Consider the following 25526-nt stretch of genomic DNA (forward strand, 5'->3'; position numbering starts at 1 on the left):
ATCTTCGTTTTCTGAATGTTGAGTTTTAAGCCAACTTTTTCACTCTCCTCTTTCACTTTCATCCAGAGGCTTTTTAGCTCCTCTTCACTTTCTGCCATAAGGGTGGTGTCACCTGCATATCTGAGGTTACTGATATTTCTCCCGGCAATCTTGATTCCAGCTTGTGCTTCTACCGTTCCTCATGATGTACTCTGCATATAAGTTAAATAAGCAAGGTGACAATATACAGCCTTGACATATTCCTTTTCCTATTTGGAACCAGTCTGTTGTTCCATGTCCAGTTCTAACTGTTGCTTCCTGACCTGCATATAGGTTTCTCAAGAGGCAGATCAGGTTGTCTGGTATTCCCATCTCTTGAAGAATTTTCCAGTTTATTGTGATCTACACAGTCAAAGTGGAGAAGGCAATGGCACCCCACTCCAGTACTCTTGCCTGGAAAATCCCATGGACGGAGGAGCCTGGTAGGCTGCAGTCCATAGGGTCGCTAAGAGTCGGACACGACTGAGCAACTTCACTTTCACTTTTCACTTTCATGCACTGAAGAAGGAAATGGCAACCCACTCCAGTATTCTTGCCTAGAGAATCCCAGGGACAGAGGAGCCTGGTGGGCTGCCATCTATGGGGTCACACAGAGTCGGATACGACTGAAGTGACTTGGCAGAAGCAGCAAGCACACAGTCAAAGGCTTTGGCATAGTCAATAAAGCAGAAATAGATGTTTTTCTGGAACCCTCTTGCTTTTTCCATGATCCAGCAGATGTTGGCAATTTGATCTCTGGTTCCTCTGCCTTTTCTAACACCAGCTTGAACATCTGCAAGTTCATAGTTCACGTATTGCTGAAGCCTGGCTTGGAGAATTTTGAGCATTACTAGTGTGTGAGATGAGTGCAATTGTGCAGTAGTTTGAGCATTCTTTGGCATTGCCTTTCTTTGGGATTGGAATGAAAACTGACCTTTTCCAGTCCTGTGGCCACTGCTGAGTTTTCCAAATTTGCTGGCATATTGAGTGCAGCACTTTCACAGCATCATCTTCCAGGATTTGGAATAGCTCAACTGGAATTCCATCACCTGCACTAGCTTTGTTCATAGTGATGCTTTCTAAGGCCCACTTGACTTCACATTCCAGGATGTCTGGCTGTAGGTCAGTGATCACACCATCGTGATTATCTGGGTCGTGAAGATCTTTTTTGTACAGTTCTTCTGTGTATTCTTGCCACCTCTTCTTAATATCTTCTGCTTCTGGTAGGTCCATACCGTTTCTGTCCTTTATCGAGCCCATCTTTGCATGAAATGTTCCCTTGGTATCTCTAATTTTCTTGAAGAGATCTCTAGTCTTTCCCATTCTGTTGTTTTCCTCTATTTCTTTGCATTGATCGCTGAGGAAGGCTTTCTTATCTCTTCTTGCTATTCTTTGGAACTCTGCATTCAGATGCTTATATCTTTCCTTTTCTCCTTTGCTTTTTGCTTCTCTTCTATTCACAGGTATTTGTAAGGCCTCCCCAGACAGCCATTTTGCTTTTTTGCATTTCTTTTTCATGGGGATGGTCTTGATACCTGTCTACTGTACAATGTCACGAACCTGTATTCACAGTTCATCAGGCACTCTATCTATCAGATCTAGTCCCTTAAATCTATTTCTCACTTCCACTGTATAATCATAAGGGATTTGATTTAGGTCTTATCTGAATGGTCTAGTGGTTTTCCCCACTGTCTTCAACTTAAGTCTGAATTTGGCAATAAGGAGTTCATGATCTGAGCCACAGTCAGCTCCTGGTCTTGTTTTTGCTGACTGTATAAAGCTTCTCCATCTTTGGCTGCAAAGAATAGAATCAATCTGATTTCAGTGTTGACCATCTGGTGATGTCCATGTGTAGAGTCTTCTCTTGTGTTGTTGGAAGAGGGTGTTTGCTATGACCAGTGTGTTCTCTTGGCAAAACTCTATTAGCCTTTGCCCTACTTCATTCCATATTCCAAGGCCAAATTTACCTGTTACTCCAGGTGTTTCTTGACTTCCTACTTTTGCATTCCAGTCCCCTATAATGAAAAGGACATCTTTTTTGGGTGTTAGTTCTAAAAGGTCTTGTAGGTCTTCAAAGAACCGTTCAAGTTCAGCTTCTTCAGCATTACTGGTTGGGGCGTAGACTTGGATTACTGTGATATTTTATGGTTTGCCTTGGTTTCTCTTACCTTGGACGTGGGAATCTGATTAGTAAAATGAAAAGGAGAAACAAGTTCCCCTGGATCAGCCATGGCCTCTGTCCTATGCCGTTCTTTCTTCAATCTTTCTGCCTTCAAGACAGGCATTATCTATTCTAGTTTCCAGAGGAGAGCACAGGCTGAACGAGGTAAGGAAAGTGGATATATATAACTCTTCCTAAATCCACATTAAAAAAAAAAAAAATCCTCAGGAATTCTAGGTGATTAATGCCTATTTTGACCAAGGTCTCAAAATATGAGACATAGGGAACCGTAACTAGGATTAGTCACAGGAATTATCTAATTAGAAGATTCCCAAATTATCACTAATTACTATCTGAATGCTGAACACCTCTGGTAAGTTATCTAATCTTACAACAGCTATCCTGGGACACAACTTTAAAAGGTATTTATTTTAACTGGTATATAAACTTGAACCAGGGTATAAAGGTATTACAAGGCAGAATGTTGCAATGGTGGGTAAAACTAGAAATCTACAATTCCATTAAAGGAACAGTTAAATACATTATTACATATGCATACAACAACAATACTACAGTCTTGGTTTTATAAATAAAAAAATACAGACACGTGTGTATATTTGTGCATGTGGGTGACTTATAGAAAATCACCAGGAAGGGAGTTTAGGAGATGGGCAGAATGGGAAAGCTCATTTTAGTTTTCTTTTATATACTTCAATACTGCCTGGTTATTGCAATGTTCTTATTTTATAAAATTATTAGACATTATCCTTCTCGTCACCCTTATGCTAAACGATTTGGATGAACATTTTTGTTTATATGAATTGCAAGACAAACTCAGACTGATAAATTTACTTAGAACAAGGTACCGAAGTAACCAGCAAATAATGAGTTATTTCCACATATGAGGCAATTGTAGCCAAATATATTGATTTTTGCCTGGGTTGATACTGATTTCTTTCAATCTTCAACTCAGAGTGCTCCATTTCAGCACCTTCTAGGTCCCAGGTGTTGGTAAGAACCCAGTCACCAGAGCAACAAAAAGTGCTGTCTTGCCTCACAATTTCCACTTGGAATTCCTACTTTCATTTTATCCACTGTCACAGAAGGTGAAAGTGCAAGTCGCTCAGTCGTGTCTGACTCCTTGCGACCCCATGGACTATTCAGTCCATGGATCTCCAGGCCAGAATACTGGAGTGGGTAGTCTTTCACTTCTCCAGGGGGGATCTTCCCAACTCAGGGATCAAACCCAGGTTGCAGGCAGATTCTTTACCAGCTGAGCCACTGTCACAGAAAGGGAATGACTAACTTGAGGACAGAGACAAGGATTTGGCTTGAATTCAATGTGAATGGTCTTAGGTTCAATATTCCTTGATGGAATCAGGGCTCCTTTTGTCTAATAGCATCTGTCAGACATAGATGAAATAGATGAAAGAGAGTTCCAATTCTGTGCACTACATCTTACCCTTGTGAGCTAGGGCTTTCACCATCCTCACAGAAAAGGAATAGTCAAAATCATTTGGATGTGAAAGACAACACAATAATCACCACTTGCCTCAAAATCCAACTTGTATTTCACGCCAAAAAATAGTAGCCTTCTCACTGGAAAGAGAATTGGCTATTGTTTAATTTGCCCGATTTGGGTTTCTGTAACAATTTTCAGAAATAGCCATTAATTCTGGTAGAAAAAAATTAAGCTGAGCAAGTCAGAGTAAAAAGTATTTGCATATTCTTTCATTGAAGGAAATGTATTTCCAATACAACACTACTGTTTTTTACAAGTACATTGGAAGGCTGAGCCAGGATCTGATGAATCTGCTGTGAAGCCTAGTACCTGACCTTCACAGAAAATGACAACCAAGACTACTTTTCTTATGGATTTTCCTGAACAGGGATACAGTTTGGTGTTGGGAGTAACGTAGAGAGTAATGGCCATGAAGTTGCACCAGGGTCAGATTCAGTTCAGTTCAGTCACTCAGTCATGTCCAGCTCTTTGCGACCCCATGGACGGCAGCACACCAGGCCTCCCTGTCCATCACCAAATCCTGGAGTTTACTCAAACTCATGTCCATTGAGTCGGTGATGCCATCCAACCATCTCATCCTCTGTCATCCCCTTCTCCTCCTGCCTTCAATCTTCCCAGCATCAGGGTCTTTTCAAATGAGTCAGCTCTTCACATCAGGTGGCCAAAGTATTGGAGTTTCAGCTTCAGCATCAGTCCTTCCAATGAATATTCAGGACTGATTTCCTTCAGGATTGACTGGTTGGATCTCCTTACAATCCAAGGTGTTGTAGCCACACGTTCCGGGAAACAAACTCACTTAGAAGGATGATGCAGATAGTGGAGTGTAGTTTATTACACCAGAGGGCCCAACACAGAGTCTCCTCTTAGCCAAGGACCCCAACCAGTTTTTGTGAAAACCTTACATACCCTAAGTGTACATGCCCAAACCCACCTCCCAGATTCCCTGAAACTAGTCTGAACAAAGGAAGAAAAAGATATAATCAAAGTTAACCCGTGATTCATATGCCTTAAGCCTAGGTAGTTAATAGTGGACAATTATCAATAGGCTTGTGGTCATACCCCAATAAGCATAATAGAATTTATGATTCTATCTGGTTACACAGATAATTAGGGTATTCTTTTAGGCAATGAAGAGTTTTAGGCTCATACCCTGGTGTTCTTCCATCCAGGAGGCTTGGTTTTCCAATTGGCATGTCGTTTCCATAGGTACTGGGCATATAGCTCAAAGTCCACAGTCCAGCCCAAGACGGAGTCCTGCTTTCAAGATGGAGCCTGTTCTGTCTGTTTCCTCCTACAAAGGGACTCTCAAGAGTCTTCTCCAACACCACAGTTCAAAAGCATCAATTCTTCGGCACTCAGCTTTCTTTATAGTCCAACTCTCACATCCATACATGACTACTGGAAAAACCATAGCCCTGACCAGATAGACTTTTAAGAAATGCTAATTTCCCCTTTTTTTTCTTATTAAGATGTATTTTTTCATTTTTTTAAGCTCATATTATGTGCCGAGCATTAGCAACATATGGGAAGCAAAGACAATTTACGTGTTCATTAAAAAGATCTGAAAAATGAATACAATTTAACCACTCATCACTCAAATCATTTCCAGAAAAGGCAGTTGCTGATAAACAATGTTGTAAACTTCTTTCCAGTCTTTCCTGCATATACATCTTTCATTAACAATTAAATTGGAATGCTATATTTTGTTTAGAATCCTACTTTTTAAATTATATGGTATGCATTTGACAACATACATTCTTCAATAGCAAGGTATTTAAATAGCAGCATATTTCATTGTTACTGATTTATTCATTCCCCTTATCACATCTCACTACTGAACATTACACTCTTCTACACATATATGTGCTTGTCCCTGATTATTTCCAAAGAATGAATTCCTGATAGAGGAATTACTAGGTCACACAGCACGAACACTGTTCACATGTTTGGATTTTTTTCCCTAAGCTGACCTCTAGAAAGCTTGCAATATTTTACATTCTTGCCTGTCCTCTCTGTCATCAACATTTTCATTTTCCCTAATGTTTTAAAATTTTGTTAGAAAAACAATGAACCTTTTTATTGCTATATTTTGCATTTCATTGCCCCAAAATTGACTGTTTCTTCTTGCACTCACTGCCTTTTTTTAGTTCTTTCTTTAAAATGCTTGGCCCACTATCATAAGCCTATTTTCCTATCAGTGTGTCCCTTACTTATGAGATCTCTTTATACAGTAAATTTGTTGCATATTGCAAATGTTTTTCTTCATGTACCTTTAAATTTTATTCATGTATATTTTTTAATTCAATGAGGATTTACATTTTCATATTTATTTATTTTCTCTTTTGTGGTTTCTTTCCTCCTTTTGTACTCACAAAGTCCTCCCTTCACCCAAGTCAAGTTAAGCTCAGCACATAATATGAACTTAAAAAAAAAGTATGCTTAAAAAAAAATGAAAAAATACATCTTAATAAGAAAAAAAAGGGGGATTAGCATTTCGTAATCTGACTCTGGTGAAACTTCATGGTCATTACTACCTACCTAACTCCGAAGTCAAGGTAAATATTAAGAGATTCAAGATTATATGATAGGAGCCTCTCCACAAGTTAAATAAAAACTTTTCCAGTAGTCTTTCCATATTTCGTAATCATTCATCAGGCAATAAACAGAATGAAAAAACAGGGGTTTTTTTGGCCACAGTTGCATGGCTTGCGGAAGTGGGATATTAGTTCCCACTGCAGTGAAAGCGCTGAGTCCTAACTACTGGACCGCCAGGAAATTCCCTAGAATTAATTCAAAATACATAACCAATTCCATATGAATAATTAATTGACCATAGCGATTCCATAATTACATATTAATAATGATAATGGTTTCATAATTAATTCCATAGCAAGCTTCCACACGTTTCCTTAATCCCCACATCGGGCACTGTATTTTTGGCTCGAAAATTTCCCTTTAGTTTACAAATAATCCATCCAATGCTTGTCCATAACTTTTTAGAAAGAACTCTCCTCTCCCCACTCGCGCTCGCGGTTCTAATTTCACCCACAGCTACACTTCCTTTCCTTTGCAACGCAACGCTTTCCTAAACCCGCGTACCATCCGCTGGCTCCCCGCCCCCCCACCCCGCTCCCGGTTAAACCAGCCTCTGAGGACCCCTTCCTCAGGATACCCTAGCCCAGGGACCTGTTCACGCACCCAGATGCAGGAGCTCGTTCACGATGGCCTTCCCGATGCCCGTGCCCCCACCGGTGACGATGGCCACCTGGTGCTGCAGCAAGCCTGCTGCTAAGCAGCTTTTGCCCTTAACCCAAGAATTCATGGCCATAACATGTTTGAGCAATGGAGGGCAGGGCAAGCTAAGCCACCGAGGTCACGCCCACGTGACCTCCCGGGCCCCGCCCCGACCACGCTCGGTGGCCCGCGTCGCCCCGCCTCCTCTCCGTCGCCCCGCCTCTCTCCGTCATCCCGCACCATCCCAATCACCAACCTGGCACGCCCGCCGCAGCGGCTCTCTGTCTCTCCAGTGCAGAACCGTTCCTCAGCGGCTGCATCCTGACGCTCAGCGCTCTCCGCCTACCCGGGTCCCCAGCACATGTAGGTGAGACTCCTTGTTCCTTGTATGCGTGTTTTATTTCGATGCTGTTGGGGAAGGGAAGAAGACAAAAAGTGGCGCTGTGCTCTATTTTGAAAAATTTAATCCTCAGTGGTATACCTCTCACGGTTTTAATTAAAATTAAATCTCCAATGCGTCTGGGAAAAGAGGCTGCATCTCGGGAGCCTTGCTCCGCCCTCCCGCGGAGGGCGTGGTGTCGAGAGCGATGCTCTGGCTCCAGTTGCTTTGTGCAGCTGGCTGGAAAGGAAAGGGGCAGCCTTAGCCGAGGGGGAGAAAATCTTGCTTCATCCTCTGGAAGGGATGGAAACAAAAGGTGGAGGGGGCGGAATACACTTGTAATTATCCAGAGACCAAGATAATAAATGATTTTTAAAAGACACAATCCCACCTCCACCTTATCTACCTCTCCTCACCCAGGAATGAAGGGAAGAAGGACTCTTTGAGGTTTGATTTGAGGTTTGATCCATTTCAGCTGGGCTGCATAAAATTGATGAGTCCAAAAGAAGATCTTTTTTTTTTTTTTTGAAAGGTGTATGCTTCCTGCAAGAAGGCGTCTGTAGGTGTGTGTTTGAGATCCTACCCTCTAGTTCATTTCTTATGCAGGGGAGCTCACCTATTGAGGATGGGGGAGATTGCTCACCCGCATTTTGGTGCCCATTAACAGTGATTCGCTATTCAAATTCTCCATCTTGCTTTGTGCTGTCTGCCCACCAGAGTGCAATTACACTAGCCTCAGGAGACTTTGCCTAAGAAAGTGGCAGATCTAGGGACTATGACAGGTGCTGTGATCCTAATCGTCCATGCAGGATGCTGTTTCTAATTCTGTAGGAAGGGGGACCCTCCAGGGCTTGAGAGTGGACTCTTGTCTAACAGTCACAAAAGTATTGTCCAAGGAGACACACATGCTGACAAAGCAAGAGACTTTATCGGTAGGGGACATCCGGGCATGGGGGTGGGGGTAGCTGCAGGGTAAGGGAACCCAGGAGAACTGCTCTGCCAAGTGGCTCTCAGTCTTGGGTTTTATGGTCACAGGGTTAGTTTCTGGGTTGTCTTTGGCCAGTCATTCTGGTTCAGGGTCCTTCCTGGTGGCTTGCGCATCACTCAGCCAAGATGGATTCCAGCAAGAAGGAATCTGGGAAGTTGGTAAGACATGTTGCCTGGCATCTCCTCTCTCCTTTTGACCTTTCCCAAAATTTTCTGGTGGGCAGTAGCTTGTTAGTTCCATGTTCCTTACCAGGACCTCCTGTTGTAAGGTAACTCATGCAAGTGGTTACTATTGTGCCTGGCCAGGATGGTCAGTTTCAGTCAGTGGTTCCCCTAACAAGAATACTGTATTTCTCCCTGCAAGGTATTGAAGTAATGTAAAAGCAAACAAATGCCATCATTCTTTTGTTGGGTCCACCACCGAATTATTCAGAGTGAATTGGAAATGGATCTGGTTGAGAGTGGAATCAGACATCACTGCCTCCCTGTTCCTCCATCCCCCTGCCCTCCTCTGACCTCTTTTGAGAAGAACTTACTCCCTATCTTTGTTGCTGACAGATTCCAAGCTATGCGCCTTAAAGAAGGGAAGATACCTCTTCCGCTTCTCATTTGCTGATTAGTTTATAAAGGGATCACTTCTACTGGTCACCTCTCAGTTCTGAGAGGTTTCTTATTCCAGAAAATTTGAGGCCTTCTTTCTCGGGAGGAAGGAGCACTTTAAATTTCTTTCAATGATACTTTGATTGAAGATCTGATTAAATGTGGTTTGTGACCTGGCCTGGACTTGTGGATTCACGGAGCTCCGCCAGGGTGGTTCCGCATGGACCTGGCAGCGCTGCAGCCACTGTGTGTGTGTGGTGGCTCAGTGGCCTCAGAGAGGCATTCAGCGGTCCTCCAGTGAAAAGGTGACTGACTGGACAGGCTTCAAGCCAATTTTGCTTGCTGAGGATGACCAGAAGCCATTTTGCAGGCTCAAGGAAGTTGCACTATGAGCAGACAGAAAGCTCTTTTTCACAGTCCAAAGAGAGCCTATGATTTAGGGAGATGTGGAATCTTTTTGAGAGATCTTTTTTTAAAAAAGACCTGTAACATGGAAACTTACACTACCATACATAAAATAGATAGCCAATGGGAATTTGCTGTATGGGGAACTCAAACTGGGGGCTCTGTAACAAACTAGAGGGGTGGGTTGGGGAGGGAGATAGGAGGGAGGTTCAGGAGAGAGAGACATGGGTATACCTATGGCTGATTCTTGTTGATGTTTGACAGAGAACCACAAAATTCTGTAAAGCAATTATCCTTTAATTAAAAAAAGAAAGTAGCAAAAATAAATAAAATAAAACCCGTAAAAATAATTCCTTTGTTCCATGATCAAGTGTTTCTAGATAGATTTCACTTTGGGAAGTTAAATTAAAAAAGACCTGTCCTCTCTGCCCCTGCCTCTGACTTCAGTCAGTGTCTGAATGTCTGCAAACCCCCAACAGGCCTGGAGACCCAGCAACAGCTCTGCCTTTGGGAGGCTCTTTGTTTCCAGATTTTAACTCAGACTCCAGATTGAGCCCTCTTTTCTCAGGGCATCCAAGCCCTGCTGCAATGACTGCTCCTTTGGCTGAATCAAAGACCGCCTGGTGCTCTGCATCACTGCCCTCTTTGTCCTGGGGAAAAAGGCATCAGCGTGGCCATGATCCTCCCACCCTCCCGCTTTGTCATAGCCCATTAGCACTCCCTCGGTTCTTCTTCTGAGATTCTCTTGCTGTTCACCCATCTGCCCACTCCCCCCTCCCCACCACAGCTGCCTAGTATCTTCATTTTCTCCCCTCCACAAAGCAGCTGCTGGCTCAGACTGACAGGGGCCTGTGGGATTCTCAACACTGAGACAGAATCTCAGTGCTGAAGGAATATCAGTGGGGCATATCTAGCTCTGCCCTGCCTTGATGTAAAAGCAATCCAGAGCCAACTTATATAAGTAAGATTCTTAAAATGTGTTAGTTGCTCAGGTCACGTCCGACTTTTTGTGACTCCATGGACTGTAGCCACCAGGCTTCTCTGTCTATGGAATTCTCCAGGCAAGAATACTGGAGTGGGTATCCATTTCCTTCTCCAGGTGATCTTCCCAACCCAAGGATTGAACCTGGGTGTCCTGCATTGCAGGCAGATCCTTTACATCTGAGCCACCACGGAAGCCAGTTCACAATATTCATCCAATATTTATAGAACACCTTTCATGTGCCAGATACTATTCTAGATATGAAAGATACAGTACAGTGGACAAGACAGTTAGATGTGCTGAACTGAGAGAGTTTATGTTAGGATAAGTTGGGAGTTGAGGATGGAAGGGGCATGTGTGCCATAAGAAGTAAAACAATAAGCAAATGAAAAATCAGACAGTAAAGATCTTATCTTATAGCTCTTACAGTAAAAAGATGCTCAGGCTGCTTATAACCAACTAGCTTAATTACCAGGAGCTATTTCCTCTATAGACAGATGCTCCTCAGGTGATGAACTAGCCTCAGTGTGAAAGCCTTTCAGGACCAGGAGACAAGAGAAGTGCTGCTTAAGGACCACAAAGGAAAAGGCTATAGCCTAACTGTGCTCACAGCCAACCACAGCAACGGGTGGGAGACTAGGCGTTCTAAGTTGCTTCTCCATCATTTTCCAATCACTTGACACTCATCTGAACCAAATTTCCTTCCATTTTTACATTTGTGAGAGTATCTCTCTGAGAGGGTCTACTAGTCATTCTCAGTGGTGAAATGGCAAGCATTTCATCTCTTAGTTGGCCTAGTACATCTAATGGTGTTAAGCCAAGATGCTAAGCAGAGAGTTTGGTCACCCCAGACAGATGACACTTAGCTCTTCGAGTGACAGAGCCACAGGTAAGAAAACTGGAAGAACAGCAGGGCTGGAGCAAGGCACAGTTCACTGTTGTTTTTGTTGTTGTTCAGTGGCTCAGTCGTATCTCACTCTGCCATCCCACGGACTGTAGCGTGCCAGGTCTCCCTGTCCCTCACTATCTCCCAGAGTTTGCCCAAGTTCATGTCCATTGAATTGGTGATGCTATCCAACCATCTCATCTTTTACCACCCTCTTCTTTTGCCTTCAATATTTCCCAGCATCAGGATCTTTTCCAATATGGAATAGTCATAAATGAACTTCAAAATGATGATACTTTACCCACCTGGCCCCAGTTCAGGTTCCTTGGAGAAAGAAGATGTGTTAATTTCAGTGAAGGTACAAAAACTCAATTCCTGATTGTACTTAATTAAACCAGTGGAGCAGAGCACCCTAATTTGGAAGCTTTATAAATCAGAGATGGCAAAATGGCACCCTGTTTATGATTTGTTTTGGTTGTTTGTCCCCATGGTAATTTATTTAAATTTATACTAATTGCAACAATTAAAATCACGAACTTCCACATGCAGTTTCAGACAACCCCTACTAAATGGACCTGAATTTGTCTGTGAAAGCAGTTGGCTGAATACTGGGCTTGGTGGGAAAAAGAGAACAGTAACTTCTTATTTCAGATGAGACCTGAGCTCTTTTATTTTCCATAGTCCCCACTACTCCTTGTGTCCAGATGCTAAGTCTTGGTATCATTGGCACTTATTAGCTTTTTTCCAGCCACATTTCATCCATGTATGTTACTTGCTTCCCTGCAATTAATCTAAGAGCAGAGCCTTCAAAGCTTCGTGGCCTCTCCCACCCACCAAGTCCAGAAGTTCTGCTGAGGATCTGGATGGGTTTAGAGAAAGCACTGGATCAGGTCTGCTTCAGTGACTACCTGGCAGCAGAGAATTATAAACAGACTCCAGGAAAATCATGCCCAATGGTAAGAAGTCCATGAAGCACCAGTGTTCCACCTCTGTGGAGGTGGGGTTAGTGACCAAGTGACTGATTGGATGGGAGTAATGACCAGATGTGTGCTGATGCCCCAGCCCAACAAAGGCACTATACCTGGGTAAATAAGTTCATTTTGTGGTCTTGTGAGTCTTTGGTTGTTTACTGACTGCTTCAGAGCTATTGGTTTTCTTTTAATAAACCTTGGAGGAGTACATAGGCAGCTAGAGTGATTGAAGCATTGGAGGAATATGTGAAGGAGATGGTGTAGGCTAGGATGGCAGGACAGGGAGGAGCCAGATCCACAGGTCTTTAGGCCACAGGACAAGTTTAAATTTCATTTTATACCAATGGGAAGTCACTGGAGGATTTTAAACAGAAAATGGCCTGATTTTATGTATGTTTTTAAAAGACCTTTCTAACTGCTAAGTGGAGAATTGATTGCAAGATAGCAAGAATAGAAACCAGAAGATAAGGAGCATTTTTAGAACCATAGTAAGATGATGGCCTCGTAGACCACAGTGGTAACAATGAAGATGGGAAAAAGTTGTGGATGCAGTTAAGAATTACTTGGAGAATTTCTTTCAAAGATGGCTTAAAATCAGTAGTTTATGCATTAAGTTCCAGAGTTTGAGTAGTATATACTTTAAAACCTATTCCCCCTACCTCAGAATGACTGAAGATTCAGAGCTCATGGTGGATTGAGGTTAACAGTCTGCAGTATCCCATTCATTCATAATCTTTGGACTAGGGGTGGTGGTGGATGGGCGAAGCCTACCATGCAGGAAAAAGAGCAGAGTCATGTCTCTTCTCTTAATTCTATTATTTGAAACCTTGGAAAAAGATAATTTTTTTCCTGCTATATCCCTTCAGTTCAGTTCAGTTCAGTTGCTCAGTCGTGTCCAACTCTTTGCGACCCTATGGACTGCAGCACGCCAGGCCTCCCTGTCCATCACCAACTCCCGGAGCTTACTCAAACTCATATCTATCGAGTCAGTGATGCCATCCAACCATTTCATCCTCTGTCGTCCCCTTCTCCTCCCACCTTCAATCTTTCCCAGCATCAGGGTCTTTTCAAATGAGTCAGTTCTTCGAAGTAGGTGACCAAAGTATTAGAGTTTCAGCATCAGCATCAGTCTTCCAATGAATATTCAGGACTGATTTTCTTTAGGATTGACTGGTTGGATCTCGTTGCAATCCAAGGGACTCTCAAGAGTCCTCTCCAACAGTTTAAAAGCATCAGTTCTTTGGTGCTCAGCTTTCTTTATAACCCAACTCTCACATCCATACGTGACTATTGGAAAAACCATAGCTTTGACTAGATGGACCTTTGTTGGCAAAGTAATGTCTTTGCTTTTTAATATGCTATCTAGGTTGGTCATAGCTTTTCTTCCAAGGAGCAAGCGTCTTTTAATTTCATGGCTGCAGTCACTATCTGCAGTGATTTTGGAGCCCAAAAAAAAAAGTCTTTCACTTTTTCCATTGTCTCTCCTACTATTTGCCATGAAGTGATGGGACTGGATGCCATGCTCTTAGTTTTCTGAATGTTGAGTTTTAAGCCAACTTTTTCACTCTCTTCTTTCACTTTCATCAAGAGGCTCTTTAATTCTTCTTTGTTTTAACCATAAGGGTGGTGTCATCTGCATATCTGAGGTTATTGATATTTTTCCCTGTAATCTTGATTCCAGCTTGTGCTTCATCCAGCCCGGCATTTCACATGATGTACCCTGCATATAAGTTAAATAAGCAGAGTGACAATATACAGCCTTGATGTACTCCTTTCTCAATTTGGAACCAGTCTGTTGTCCCATGTCCAGTTCTAACTGTTGCTTCTTGACCTGCATACAGGTTTCTCAGGAGGCAGATCAGGTAGTCTGGTATTCCCATGTCTTTAAGAATTCTCCACAGTTTATTGTGATCCACACAGTCAAAGGCTTTAGCATAGTCAATAAAGCAGACGTAGATGTTTTTCTGGAACTCTCTTGCTTTTTCCATGATCTAACAGATGTAACTGTTTCAGCATATATCTCTTACGTATAAGAACTCTCTTTCTGAAAAAAGATAATCACAATATCATGTGTGTGTGTTCAGTTGCTCAGTTGTTATCTGACTCTTTGTGGCCCCGTGGACTGTAGTCCACCATGATCCTCAGTCCATGGAATCTTCAAGGCAAAAATAATCGAGTGAGTTGCCATTTCCTACTCCTGGGGATCTTCCTGACCCAAGGACTGAACCCTGTCTGTGGTGACTCCTGAAATGATGTCTAATGTTTGCTTTTAAATAGTATGAGGAAATGAAACAAAATTGGCTACTGGTATTTTGTTTATTGTTGAAATTGGGTGAGAGGTACAGTGAGGGTTCATTCAAATTATTCTCTTTGCTTCTGTAAAAGTTTGCCACTTTCCCTAATAAAAATTTTCTCCTTTTACATATTTGAAACTTTCCATAATATTAGTTTGCAAAAATAATTGCAGTTGGTGCCAAAGTGATTGAAATGCAAAAGTAATTGTGGTTGGTGCAAAAGTAAGTGCAGTTCAAAAGTAATTGTGATTGGTAGAAAAGTAATAGTAATTGCAGTTGATGCAAAATTAATTGAGGTTGGTGCAATAGTAATTGTTGGTGCAAAAGTAATAGAGGTTAAAAAGTAAGTGTGGTTGGTGCAAAAAAAGTGAAAGTGATAGTCGCTCAGTCATGTCCAACTCTTTGTGATCCCATGGACCGTAGCTTGCCAGACTCCTCTGTCCGTGGAATTCTCCAGGCAAGAATCCTGGAGTGGGTTGCCATTCCTTTCTCCAGGGGATCTTCCTGACCCAGGGATCAAACCCGCATCTCTTGCACCTCCTGCATAAGTCAACCGCAATTACTTTTGAAACTCAATTACTTTTGCACCAACCCCATGTCATAACAATTTTGTTAAGAAGAATTTTTTAAATGCCACTAGCTGGATACTTGCTTAACTGGCACCTCTTTAGCAATAGCACTCAAAACATTACTTTTCCCTTTATGACTCAAGTACCAAGAACACAGGCCGATCTGTTTTTTCTTTAAAAGATGTTGTATAGACTCTCCTCTCTCCCACTTTTTACCTGAAGAATAGTAGAGGAGAGAAAGTGTTAAGAGTTAAATGTGTGCATTCTTTCCAGTGGTCTCCCAAAAGGTGCTAGAACAGATCCCAACAATTCTGGGATCTTGGGCTAACAAAAAACCAGGAGACAAGTGTCCTTTATAGAATACCAGGGAAGGCATGGTTGGTGAAGTGGTGCCAGTGTTGAGTGGCACCGCTTGCTCAAAATTGCATTCAACCATTTGCGTATAGTTGTAATGTCTGACTTAATAGCCAGAAGCCTGGAATGCTAGTCCCAGCCATAGGAATCTCCATCTATGGTGCAAGGAAGAATGGTCCTTAACCTGTCTGTAAGGCTTTCTCACCCAACTTCTTTATACTTGGCATCCCCCAGCTAGATTGATGGGTTTTACATAATACATGCAACTCAAAATATAGCAACACAAATAAAATTTTATTCACGATTCATTCTTGTAAACATATGTCCATATTCAGTTCAGTTCAGTTCAGTTGCTCAGTCGTGTCCGACTCTTTGCGACCCCATGAATCGCAGCATGCCAGGCCTCCCTGTCCATCACCAACTCCCAGAGTTCACTCAGACTCACGTCCATCAAGTCAGTGATGCCATCCAACCATCTCATCCTCTGTCGTCCCCTTCTCCTCCTGCCCCCAATCCCTCCCAGCATCAGAGTCTTTTCCAATGAGTCAACTGTTCTCATGAGGTGGCCAAAGTACTGGAGTTTCAGCTTTAGCATCATTCCTTCCAAAGAAATCCCTTAGTCTCGAAATAAAGTTTTTGAGAAATAAATGGAGGGCAAGGCGTCTGCCAAGTTGAGGACCATTTCCTAAACCCCTCTCCATCTCACCCGATTCATTCCCTGTTGATGACTTTGTTTCCCTGTCTTTCAAGTGCAACTCGTCATTGGAACGCCTTTGCATTAGCTACATCCTGGAAGAAGCTCTGTGATGTTGTGGGTCATGAGTTTGCTCTGGCAGATTGGACTCTTGACAAGGAACAGCTAGATTTGAAGACGAGGATGGAAGAGCCAGCACTGGTGGAAGGCCAGAGTCAGCTCCCCAGCCCCCACCACAGCTCCCTGAGGAAAGCCATGGCAGCTGCTCTGGTCCTCGATGGAGAATCTACCATGGGGCGCAGGAAAAAGAAGAAGAAAGAGTCCCGCCCAGAATCTATCATCATCTACCGGTCAGAGAGTGAGACACTGGATGAGGAGCCTGGGGAATCGGAAGGTGGAGATCAGCCTAAAGAGGAGGAGGGAGATGATTTCATAGACTATCCTGTGGATGATGGTGAGTCTCTCTGGGGTCACCTGCTTAAAGCCACAGGGAGCAGGCCCAGTGAGGATCCTGTAGAAGCCAGGCAGGCATTCAGTCACTGACCTGCTTCTTACTGATACATTTCTTCTCACGATGTTGCAGTCTTCATCCAACAAGTCAACAATATTTGTTGAGCATTTATTGTGGTTCTCTTCTAAGTAATATGGAGGAGAACTCTACTTTTTTTGAAATTCCTAGTATAATAGAAGAGACCAATTTATACACAAAAATTAGTAATATAAGCCAACAAGGCTAACTAAATTTAATACATGTAGTTGATGTGCATAAGAATCAGGAAAACATGAATTATAACATATGAGTTATAATATTCCTTCACTATATAATATTCACTTCCTATATGGATGGCAAAAAATTAGGTAAAAGATATTAACATCAATGTGAGTAAATGGATATACTCTCATATACCTCATGTGGAAAAGGTATCTGCTTTTGGGAAATATGTCAATATCTATTAAATTCAAAATATGCATAGCTTACGTCCTAGAAATTCTCAGTATCTACCACATGCCCGTGTGCATAAGGAAGCAGTTATAAAAATGTTTGTTGCTGCTAAGGAAACTGCAGGACGTCTATATTAAGTGTCACTATTCAGCAGTAGACGGACATGGTAGATCTATTTGTGTATACAGGTCATCCCTAAGACATATGCCCATGGTGAATGGGATGAGCCAAGTCGCTGCTCTCATGCCACTTACCTTCCAGTCAGGGGAAGACAGATAGCAAACAACTCAGCAAACAAAAGATGATTTCAAAAGATAATAGTGGTACAGGTTCCAAAGACAGTAAACCTCCGTGACAGGAAGGGATGTGACCAAGTGAGGGAAGGGGGTGGAGGGCTAGACCGCACAGCCTCTCAGAGGAAGGGACATTTGCTCTTGAGGTAGCCCCATTCTGTCCCTTATTCAGCCAGGGGCTAGACGTCCACAGGGCCTCGGGGAGCTGCCAACCAAACGCCTTCACATACTAAGGACCGTGGACTTTGCTGCATGTTTTACACTCAATACCTGCAGCCTCACTCCCAGGCCCGCCAAAGAGTGGCTGTTTGGTGGGGGTGGGAGTGATGCTGCTGGTGGTGGGGACAGTGGCGGTGGTACTGGTGGAGCATCTGTGCTGGGGCATGTGTATGTGGTGTGCGTGTGTGTGTGTGTGGTGCCTGTGTGTGTACAGAACTTGGATATGAAGCCTGGGATGTCGACCGGATTTCTCTCTCAGAGAAGCATGGAGGTAGGAATAAGGAGAGAAGAGGAGTGGGCTGCCCATCAGTATAGCACGCATACACGGTGCTACCTTCACACACGGTTCCCGATACTCAGGAACAGTATTCACAGCACTTACAAACCAGAAATATGATCACGCTGAAGAAGTATCTGTGGTAGAGTTCTCACTCCCTTCCATATTGCAGACATGATAGAAGCCCAGAGAAGTAGAGATAATAAAAAACAAGCTTAACCTGCTTCACAGTCTTAGCAGGGCCCTGGCAGGAGAGCTGATCATGGGAATACTAACCCTTCCCTTGAGGGAGACTCATTGAATCTGCTGTGAAACCACTGACTTCGTAGGGTGTCAGGGACCAGAATAAAGGACCTTCTTGTACTCGGCTCCAGTCTCAGGGGACAACCCTGATGAAATGTCTGTTCTTCTGATCTTGACTTTCACCTCTTTGTGCCCTGCAGGTGTGTGGAACGTGCCCGTGGACAGCCGCTATGTCACATTAACTGGGACCATCACCCGAGGAAAGAAAAAGGGACAGATGGTAGACATCCATGTCACGTTGACAGAGAAGGAACTGCAGGAACTCACCAAGCCCAAGGCATCATCAAGGGAAACAACACCTGGAGGCAGAAAGGCCTGCCAGCTGGGAGCAGACCGTGGGCCACATGTGGTCCTCTGGACATTGGTCTGCCTGCCTGTGGTTTTCCTCCTCTCCTTTGTGGTCTCTTTCTACTATGGCACCATCACTTGGTACAACATTTTTCTCGTATACAACGAGGAGAGGACCTTCTGGCACAAGATCTCATGTTGCCCCTGCCTCATCCTCTTCTATCCAGTGCTCATCATGGCCATGGCCTCTTCCCTGGGCCTCTATGCGGCCGTGGTCCAGCTCTCATGGTCCTGGGAAGCCTGGTGGCAAGCTGCCCGGGACATGGAGAAAGGCTTCTGTGGTTGGCTATGCAGTAAGCTGGGTCTGGAAGACTGTTCTCCCTATAGCATTGTGGAGTTGCTTGAATCAGACAACATCTCAGGCAATCTGTCCAATAAGGATGCCACCCAGGAGGTAGAAACATCCACTGTCTAAATTCCCAGTGACTTACTTCATTCTCTGGTCTTAGTAGCCTGTTTATCATCTTCCAGTTCCAGAATACTCCTTGTTTAAATTATTCCTTCTCTCCCCACTATACACTGTTCTTCTGGAAATTTTTAGTCCACACTTATCTGTCGTATCATCTTGTTGGTTTTCAGGAGGGCAGGAAATGGAAAAGTAATTTGTGCCCAAATAGTCCATCTAATGGATAAACTCTTCTTTGTTCCTTACCCTAAGATAACCCTTTATCTGAGACAAGGAAGTTCAGGTGTGAAACAGTTCAGGAACTTGAAGGTATTCCTGGTGCCTGGAACCTAGGTTAGTATGTGACTAAATGTGACAGGGAGAATAAGGAGGCTCAGGGAAGACCAAATCCACTAATAAGATAATAGATAGTGATGGAGTGAAACATATAAGAAGCAGGGTTGCTACAGTGTAGCAGAATGTAAGAATTTGTGTGTATCACTTAGATTTTGATTTATATCTTAAATATAATTGAAGTCCAAATATCAGTAATTTAAACAAGACAAAAGTCTGTTTTTTCTTGTACAGAAGAAGTCTGGAGGCAGACCATCAGGGAAACTGATAAAGTCATCAGAGTTCCAGGCTTTCTTTTTATTTCCCAACCCTCATCGCCTTTATCCTCAGCAACTAGCGCTGACTACATCTCCAGTCGTCCCATCCACATTTCAGACAGAACAGAGGACAGGGCAGAGAAGAGCACATACACTCTCCCTAAGCTAAGGAGGTTTCCCAGGAGTCCCTCTCAACACTTCTTCTATCTCATTGGCCAGGCCTTACTCACATGACCTCATGAGCAAAAGAGGCTGGAAAATGTAGTCTTTTGACTGGGCAGCTGTATTCTAAATATTTGGATTCTGCTAATTTAAGAGACAAGGAAAGAATGGCTATTTTGGTAGGCAAGTAAGAGTCTCTGGCTTACAGTAATTATTTAAATACATTCAGATCCCAAACTGTGAATATAGTTCTATTTATGTATTTATTTATTTATTTAAGCCTAAATCTTACACAGAGAACTTATACATAGATACTAGCTACATATACTATGCATAAACCACACAGATATTAGCAACTCGTGTGTTGCAATTAAATATCTGTAATGCCGTATGGTTTCAGGTGTTTTCAAAAGGAAGAGTGGATAGCTGAGTACAATTGTATCATGTACAAATTACAGTAGCATAGCTTTTTTCCAGGTAGTGAAGATGGACTGGGTGATTATATTTAATGTAATGTACAGATGAAGGACTGGGAAGAGAGGCATTGCATCTGTCTGACATTCCCCCGCCCCCACTCCACAACCCCCAGCAGGGTCAGTAACCCTAAGCAAAAGAAGATGGAGTCAGCTTTGGGTGTGTGTGTGTGCTCAGTCATGTCCAACTCTACAACCCTATGGACCATAGCCCACCAGGCTCCTCTGTCCATGGGATTTTCCAGGCAAGAGTACTGGAGCAAGTTGCCATTTCCTCCAGGGGATCTTACTGACCGAGGGACTGAACCTATGTCTTCTGTGTCTCCTGCACTGGCAGGCGGATTCTTTACTACTGAACCACCTGGGAAGCCCCAGCTTGGGGTGGTTTGACCAAACCTCACTCAGAATTTTCTGGAGTTCATCAACAAATACAGTCTTTGCTGAGAAGCTTGGATCTTTGTGGCCACTGAGGGTATAAACCCTAGATGAATCCAGACTAATACATTCTGAACTTAAAAAAATTCCTGAGGGATCCCTTTCTAATTAAAAAAAAAAAATCGTATGCGGTCACACAGATTTTTAAAGTTTGGGTCCTTACAAGAAGAGCTGGTGTCCATGTTCATGTTTCAGGAAGAAGCTGTTGAAAGAACTGCTGTGAATCAAACCCAATGGGTCAGGTAACGCTGTGCCACAGAAGGCCAGGGGCATTTGCCTCATGCATGGTGCTGAATTCCCCCTTCAGAGGGAAACCCATCCTTTTAAAAATAACTATCATTAGTTTGAAAAAACCCAACTCTGTCCAGCATTATTGAAGATAACTTTGGTGCTGTCTGGTGGTTTTGCAGAGATATAAACAATTGAAATGAAGACAACAATAAAATCTAATTAATGTTTGCTCACTTTGTCTCTGAGTCTCTCCAACATTGAACACTACAGTTTTCAGAAAAAGAGTGAGTGTGGTGACTGTTTTAAAGGTGTGTAATGGTCTTAATATGGGTCCTTAACATCTTGACTCTTCCCACCTACCACCAATTTGTGAGGCTTCTGTTTCAGTGGACTCGTCCCACAGATCACAGATTTACCTAAGCCTACATTAGGAAGTTGCAGCTTTATTTGCCACATTTTTTTCAGAGGTTAAGGAAACCAGTGGGCAAGGTCCAAAGCAGTCACGATTAGGACAAAGGTAAGATGTCCCTGCGGGATGGAGGAGGGTGGGGTTAGGGTAAGGAACAAGGGATACCTAGATGAAGTAGATGTAGCCCTCACCCTAGTTGAGCTTGCCAGCTAGTGGAACCCATATGTTCATAAAATCATGTCAAAAGGGCTCTGAGAGAGAGATGGAAAAGTCTAAACTAGAGGAAGGAAAACCTCACCAAACAGACCCAAAGCAATCTCATCTCAGCTGTTAGCAAATGCCTAGAGAATTTTAGAGGAGAAATTAGAGTTAAATGCCATATTTGAACATTCTGTTAGCTCTTTGGTAGGTATCAGGAAGGAGGACTATGCTTTCCAGTTGCTTTGCGGCCATAATATACTGAGCTGGGTAAACTGTATTTGATCCAGTATATTAATACCAATGTTGCCAAGTGTGTTTTTTTCAGGGAGGGGGCACACAGCACGTAGGATTTTAGTTCCCTGACCAGGAATCGAACTGTGCCCCCTGCATTGGAAGCACAGAGTTTGTTTTGTTTTTATTTATTTTAACTGGAGGCTAATTACTTTACAATATTGTGGTGGTTTTTGCCATACATTCACATGAATCAGCCATGGGTGTACATGTGTTCCCCATCCTGAACACCCCCTCCCACCTCCCTCCCCATTCCATCCCTCAGGGTCATCCCAGTGCACCAGCCCTGAGCACGCTGTCTCATACATCTAACTTGGACTGGCAATCTATTTCACATGTGATATTATGCATGTTTCAATGCTATTCTCTCAAATCATCCCACCCTCGCCTTCTCCCACAGAGTTCAAAAGTCTGTTCTTTACATGTGTCTCTTTTGCTGTCTCGCATATAGGGTCATCATTACCATCTTTCTAAATTCCATATATATGTGTTAATATACTGTATTGGTGTTTTTCTTTCTGACTTCACTCTGTATAATAGACTCCAGTTTCATCCACCTCATTAGAACTGATTCAAATGCATTCTTTTTAATGGCTGAATAATATTCCATTGTGTATATGTACCACAGCTTTCCTATCCATTCATCTGCTGATGGACATCTAGGTTGTAGAAGTGGACCACTGGACCACCAGGAAGTCCCCCAAGCCATCTAGTCCATCGACATTAAGTTGCCATCCTTCATTTCAGTTCAAGTCCAGGGGGAGCAAAATCTCCTTGGATTGTGATTATCCATGGTTTCCAATGAAACAAGGTTCTAAATCTTTAAAAAAATTAATTTTAGATGACTTGATTCATTGCATCATTGAGGGCCATCCAGGGCTTAAGTTTTACAGTGTTGTAAAAGATTAGTGGACAAAATCAGAAATTTCCTCCTCTTTAATTACTACATAAGCTTGTTGAAATACTTCCTAGGCCCAAGATGGAGCTACTCCTGCCTAGGTCCCACACTAGCAAACCAAAATTTTAGATCACTTTTTTATCCCTTTAAATGCTCTGCTTGACCAGAAACACAGTGCAATTGTCCCTAGCATCAGTGGGGGATTGGATCTAGGACCTCTGGGGAGACCAAATTCCGTGGATGCTCAAGTCCCTTATAAAAATGATAGGAGAGTTGGTTCTTTACATCTGGATTCTGCATCATTGAATTCAACGAACCAGGGGTTGAACTTGATCCACAGTTGGTTGAACCTGTGGTTGCCCAACCCATGGATGTGGTGGGCCAACTGTGTGTGTAGTCAGCCAACTCCCAGACAGCAAGCCAACTCTGGGCTCTATACTTACTTCCTTGTTCCTTCTCATTCCAAACAAGGCTTACTATGTGGCCCATAGCTAATTAGATTTTTTCTATTTTCATCTTCCTTGTTGGTTATTATCTATCCTATAGAAGCTTCCTGCCTTTGTCCTATTTTGTGGTTCTTTGAATCTGCTTCAAAAAGTGTTAAATAAAATCTGTATCACTGGCATTGTTTTCTTAATCATTTTTAACAAGCATTTTATGTCTTTTTAACGGCATTTAAAAATCACATCAACATGGAACATCACTGCTCACATCTTTCTGGGATATAAACTTATTTCATATCTGTACTTTGTTAAGAGTTTAAACTAATTTTTCCAATTGTTCATATAAACATCGTTACACCTCTGTCAGAACACAAAACCTGCACATTTTAATTTTGTATAATGTTCATAAATTCATCACTTATGTAGTTCATCAGAGCAATATCAGAACAATATCAAACTCAAATACATTTCAGCAACTTAAATTGTAATTTCAAGTTAAAATTTTTTACTTGCCTTTGTTAACTACTCCAAAGGGAAGCTTAGTCTACACTACAGCAAGAATTTAAAATATCCCTGTTGTTTCAGTTACCTCTTGTTGTGTAACAGGTAAAACTTAACTGGATTAAAATAACAATCATTTGACTTATTTGCTCATAATTCGCAATTTGGGTGGAGCCTGATGGCTATGACTGGTCCATATCTCTCTAATACTAGTGAGAAAAAAGAGAGAAGGAAATAGAGGCTACACACAAGATAAAATCATGGACATAAAGCATAGAGATCTCCTTCACCATGCTGAGTCACCAGTAATTATTTAACTGTCATACAAAAAATACTTCAATATTTCAGCCTTAAAAGAACTCCTTGAATCAACATCTAGGTGAACTTCCTGAACTCTAAAAAGCACAGTCTAAAAGTATCTGACTCTCCTGGCTTCAGTCTGTTCGTAATTTGGGTTCCCTCAAGATCCCTCCCTCATCATGGCCTCCGCACATCTTTCCAGCTTCACATCTGCTTTTCTTAAGTCTGATTTTCAAGATGATTAGACTTAATGTTCTAGGTTGGCAGACACTTGCAAGTTGCTAGATCCTTTGTCCAATCAGCCGTCAGCTTGTCGGCCATTTAGTACAGAAAATAGCCTTTTCTGTGCAAGGTTCAACTTGGGCCTGCCTCCCTCAAAGGGGCTGCAGGCTGGACAGTTTCCTTTGAAAGGGGGTGGGGAGATTGTCAGGCACCGTAATTGACAGCTGCCACTTCAAGAACATCTCCCTAGATTCTTCTTCTTGAATTAAACCTCACTTCCCCCTTTCCAAACTAGGTATGTGCTAAGTCACTTCAGTCCTATCTAGTTTTTGCGACTATATGGGCTAAGCCCATCAGGCTCCTCTGTCCATGGGATTCTCCAAGCAAGAATACTAAAGTGGGTTGCAGTGCCCTCCTCCAGGAGATCTTCCCCACTCAGGAATTGAACCTGCCAGTCTTATATCTCCTGCACTGGCAGACAGGTTCTGTACCACGACCACCACCTGTGAAGCTCAGGGATACTCTCAAGTATTGGCAGATCTTCAGCAGATGCTGTTCATGCCTCCAGGCCTATATACATCCCACCTCCTCTTCAAGAAAGAATGCTGTTTCCACTTTTGATTGCCTGGAAACTACTTTTCCTTCAGGAACTGGTTCTAAGGTCATCGCATCTGCTGTCTTTCCTTATCCTTCTTATAAGAAGAAACAGAATTTATTCATGCTCATATACAAGTAAATCTAACTCCAGATCTCTGACATAAAACGCTGTGTTATTCTCAATGTGAGAAAAGGAGAGTGACTCTTTCGGAGAAGAGATTCCTATTTACCTAATTCTAGAAATTTGGGAAGTTCGAAGACCACAAAGTCCCTTCAGTTCAGTTCAGTCGCTCAGTCGTGGCCAACTCTTTGCAATCCCATGGACTGCAGCACACCAGGCCTTGCTGTCCATCACCAATTCCCGAAGCTTACTCAAACTCATGTCCATTGAGTCGGTGATGCCATCCAACCATCTCATCCTCTGTCGTCCCCTTTTCCTCCCGCCTTCTATCTTTCCCAGCATCAGTGTCTTTTCAAATGAGTCAGTTCTTCGCATCAAGTGGCCAAAGTATTGGAGTTTCAGCTTCAACATCAGTCCTTCCAATGAATATTCACGACAGATTTCCTTAAGTTCCTTAAAGTGAAAGTGAAGTCGCTCAGTCGTGTCCGACTCTTTGCGACCCCGTGGACTGTATAGCCTACCACGCTCCTCCGTCCACGGTTCCTTAACCAGGGGACAAACGCAGTGAACCCGCGCATGCTCAGAGTGTCGACGCACAATTTCCCCGCCCCTTTCAGGCTCCGCGGGAAGCCGCTTTTCCTGCAACACTCCAGGCACTCCAGCTCCGAATCCTGTGGAACTGAGTTTCGGCGCCGCAGGTTCCCGCTCGGAAGAGGCGGTCGAGGCGCTTGTGGGGCAGCAGCATGGCGCGGTCCTGGGATAAGGTAGAAAGACCATTAAGCGTGGGCCTACGTCTATGCCTGGGGT

General features: G+C 43.0%; 3 protein-coding genes across 7 annotated transcripts in view; 2 read left to right on the forward strand and 1 right to left on the reverse strand.

The window, feature by feature from the left end:
• The window catches only part of PECR (peroxisomal trans-2-enoyl-CoA reductase), a 44631-nt gene extending 37516 nt beyond the window's left edge, over nt 1-7115 (reverse strand). The window contains exon 1 of one of the 3 annotated variants that reach the window (XM_055573406.1): nt 6900-7110. In XM_055573406.1, the coding sequence (XP_055429381.1) occupies nt 6900-7029 (130 nt within the window). In that variant the 5' untranslated portion in view covers nt 7030-7110. Of the gene's footprint in view, nt 1-4850; nt 4958-6899 lie in introns of those variants that run through there. The other 2 variants (XM_055573408.1, XM_055573407.1) reach the window with 2 other exon arrangements.
• A 46-nt stretch (nt 7116-7161) lies between these two features.
• TMEM169 (transmembrane protein 169) lies at nt 7162-20969 on the forward strand. 2 transcript variants are annotated; one of them, XM_055573410.1, is made up of 3 exons: nt 7162-7298; nt 16113-16510; nt 18232-20969. In XM_055573410.1, exons 2-3 carry the CDS (start codon nt 16240-16242, stop codon nt 18852-18854), a joined length of 894 nt encoding a protein of 297 aa, XP_055429385.1. In that variant the 5' UTR covers nt 7162-7298; nt 16113-16239; the 3' UTR covers nt 18855-20969. The 2 variants fall into 2 exon arrangements, with proteins under 2 accessions (XP_055429385.1, XP_055429384.1); XM_055573409.1 differs by having other exon boundaries at nt 7173-7302.
• Nucleotides 20970-25275: 4306 nt separating this feature from the next.
• Nucleotides 25276-25526, forward strand: part of XRCC5 (X-ray repair cross complementing 5) — an 84318-nt gene continuing 84067 nt past the window's right edge. The window contains exon 1 of one of the 2 annotated variants that reach the window (XM_055573415.1): nt 25276-25483. In XM_055573415.1, coding sequence (XP_055429390.1) covers nt 25463-25483 — 21 coding nt within the window. In that variant the 5' untranslated portion in view covers nt 25276-25462. The remainder of the gene's footprint in view (nt 25484-25526) is intronic. The other variant, XM_055573412.1, reaches the window with a different exon arrangement.

This window comes from Bubalus kerabau, chromosome 3, assembly GCF_029407905.1.
Source record: "Bubalus kerabau isolate K-KA32 ecotype Philippines breed swamp buffalo chromosome 3, PCC_UOA_SB_1v2, whole genome shotgun sequence".
NCBI classification, from domain to species: Eukaryota; Metazoa; Chordata; class Mammalia; order Artiodactyla; family Bovidae; genus Bubalus; species Bubalus kerabau.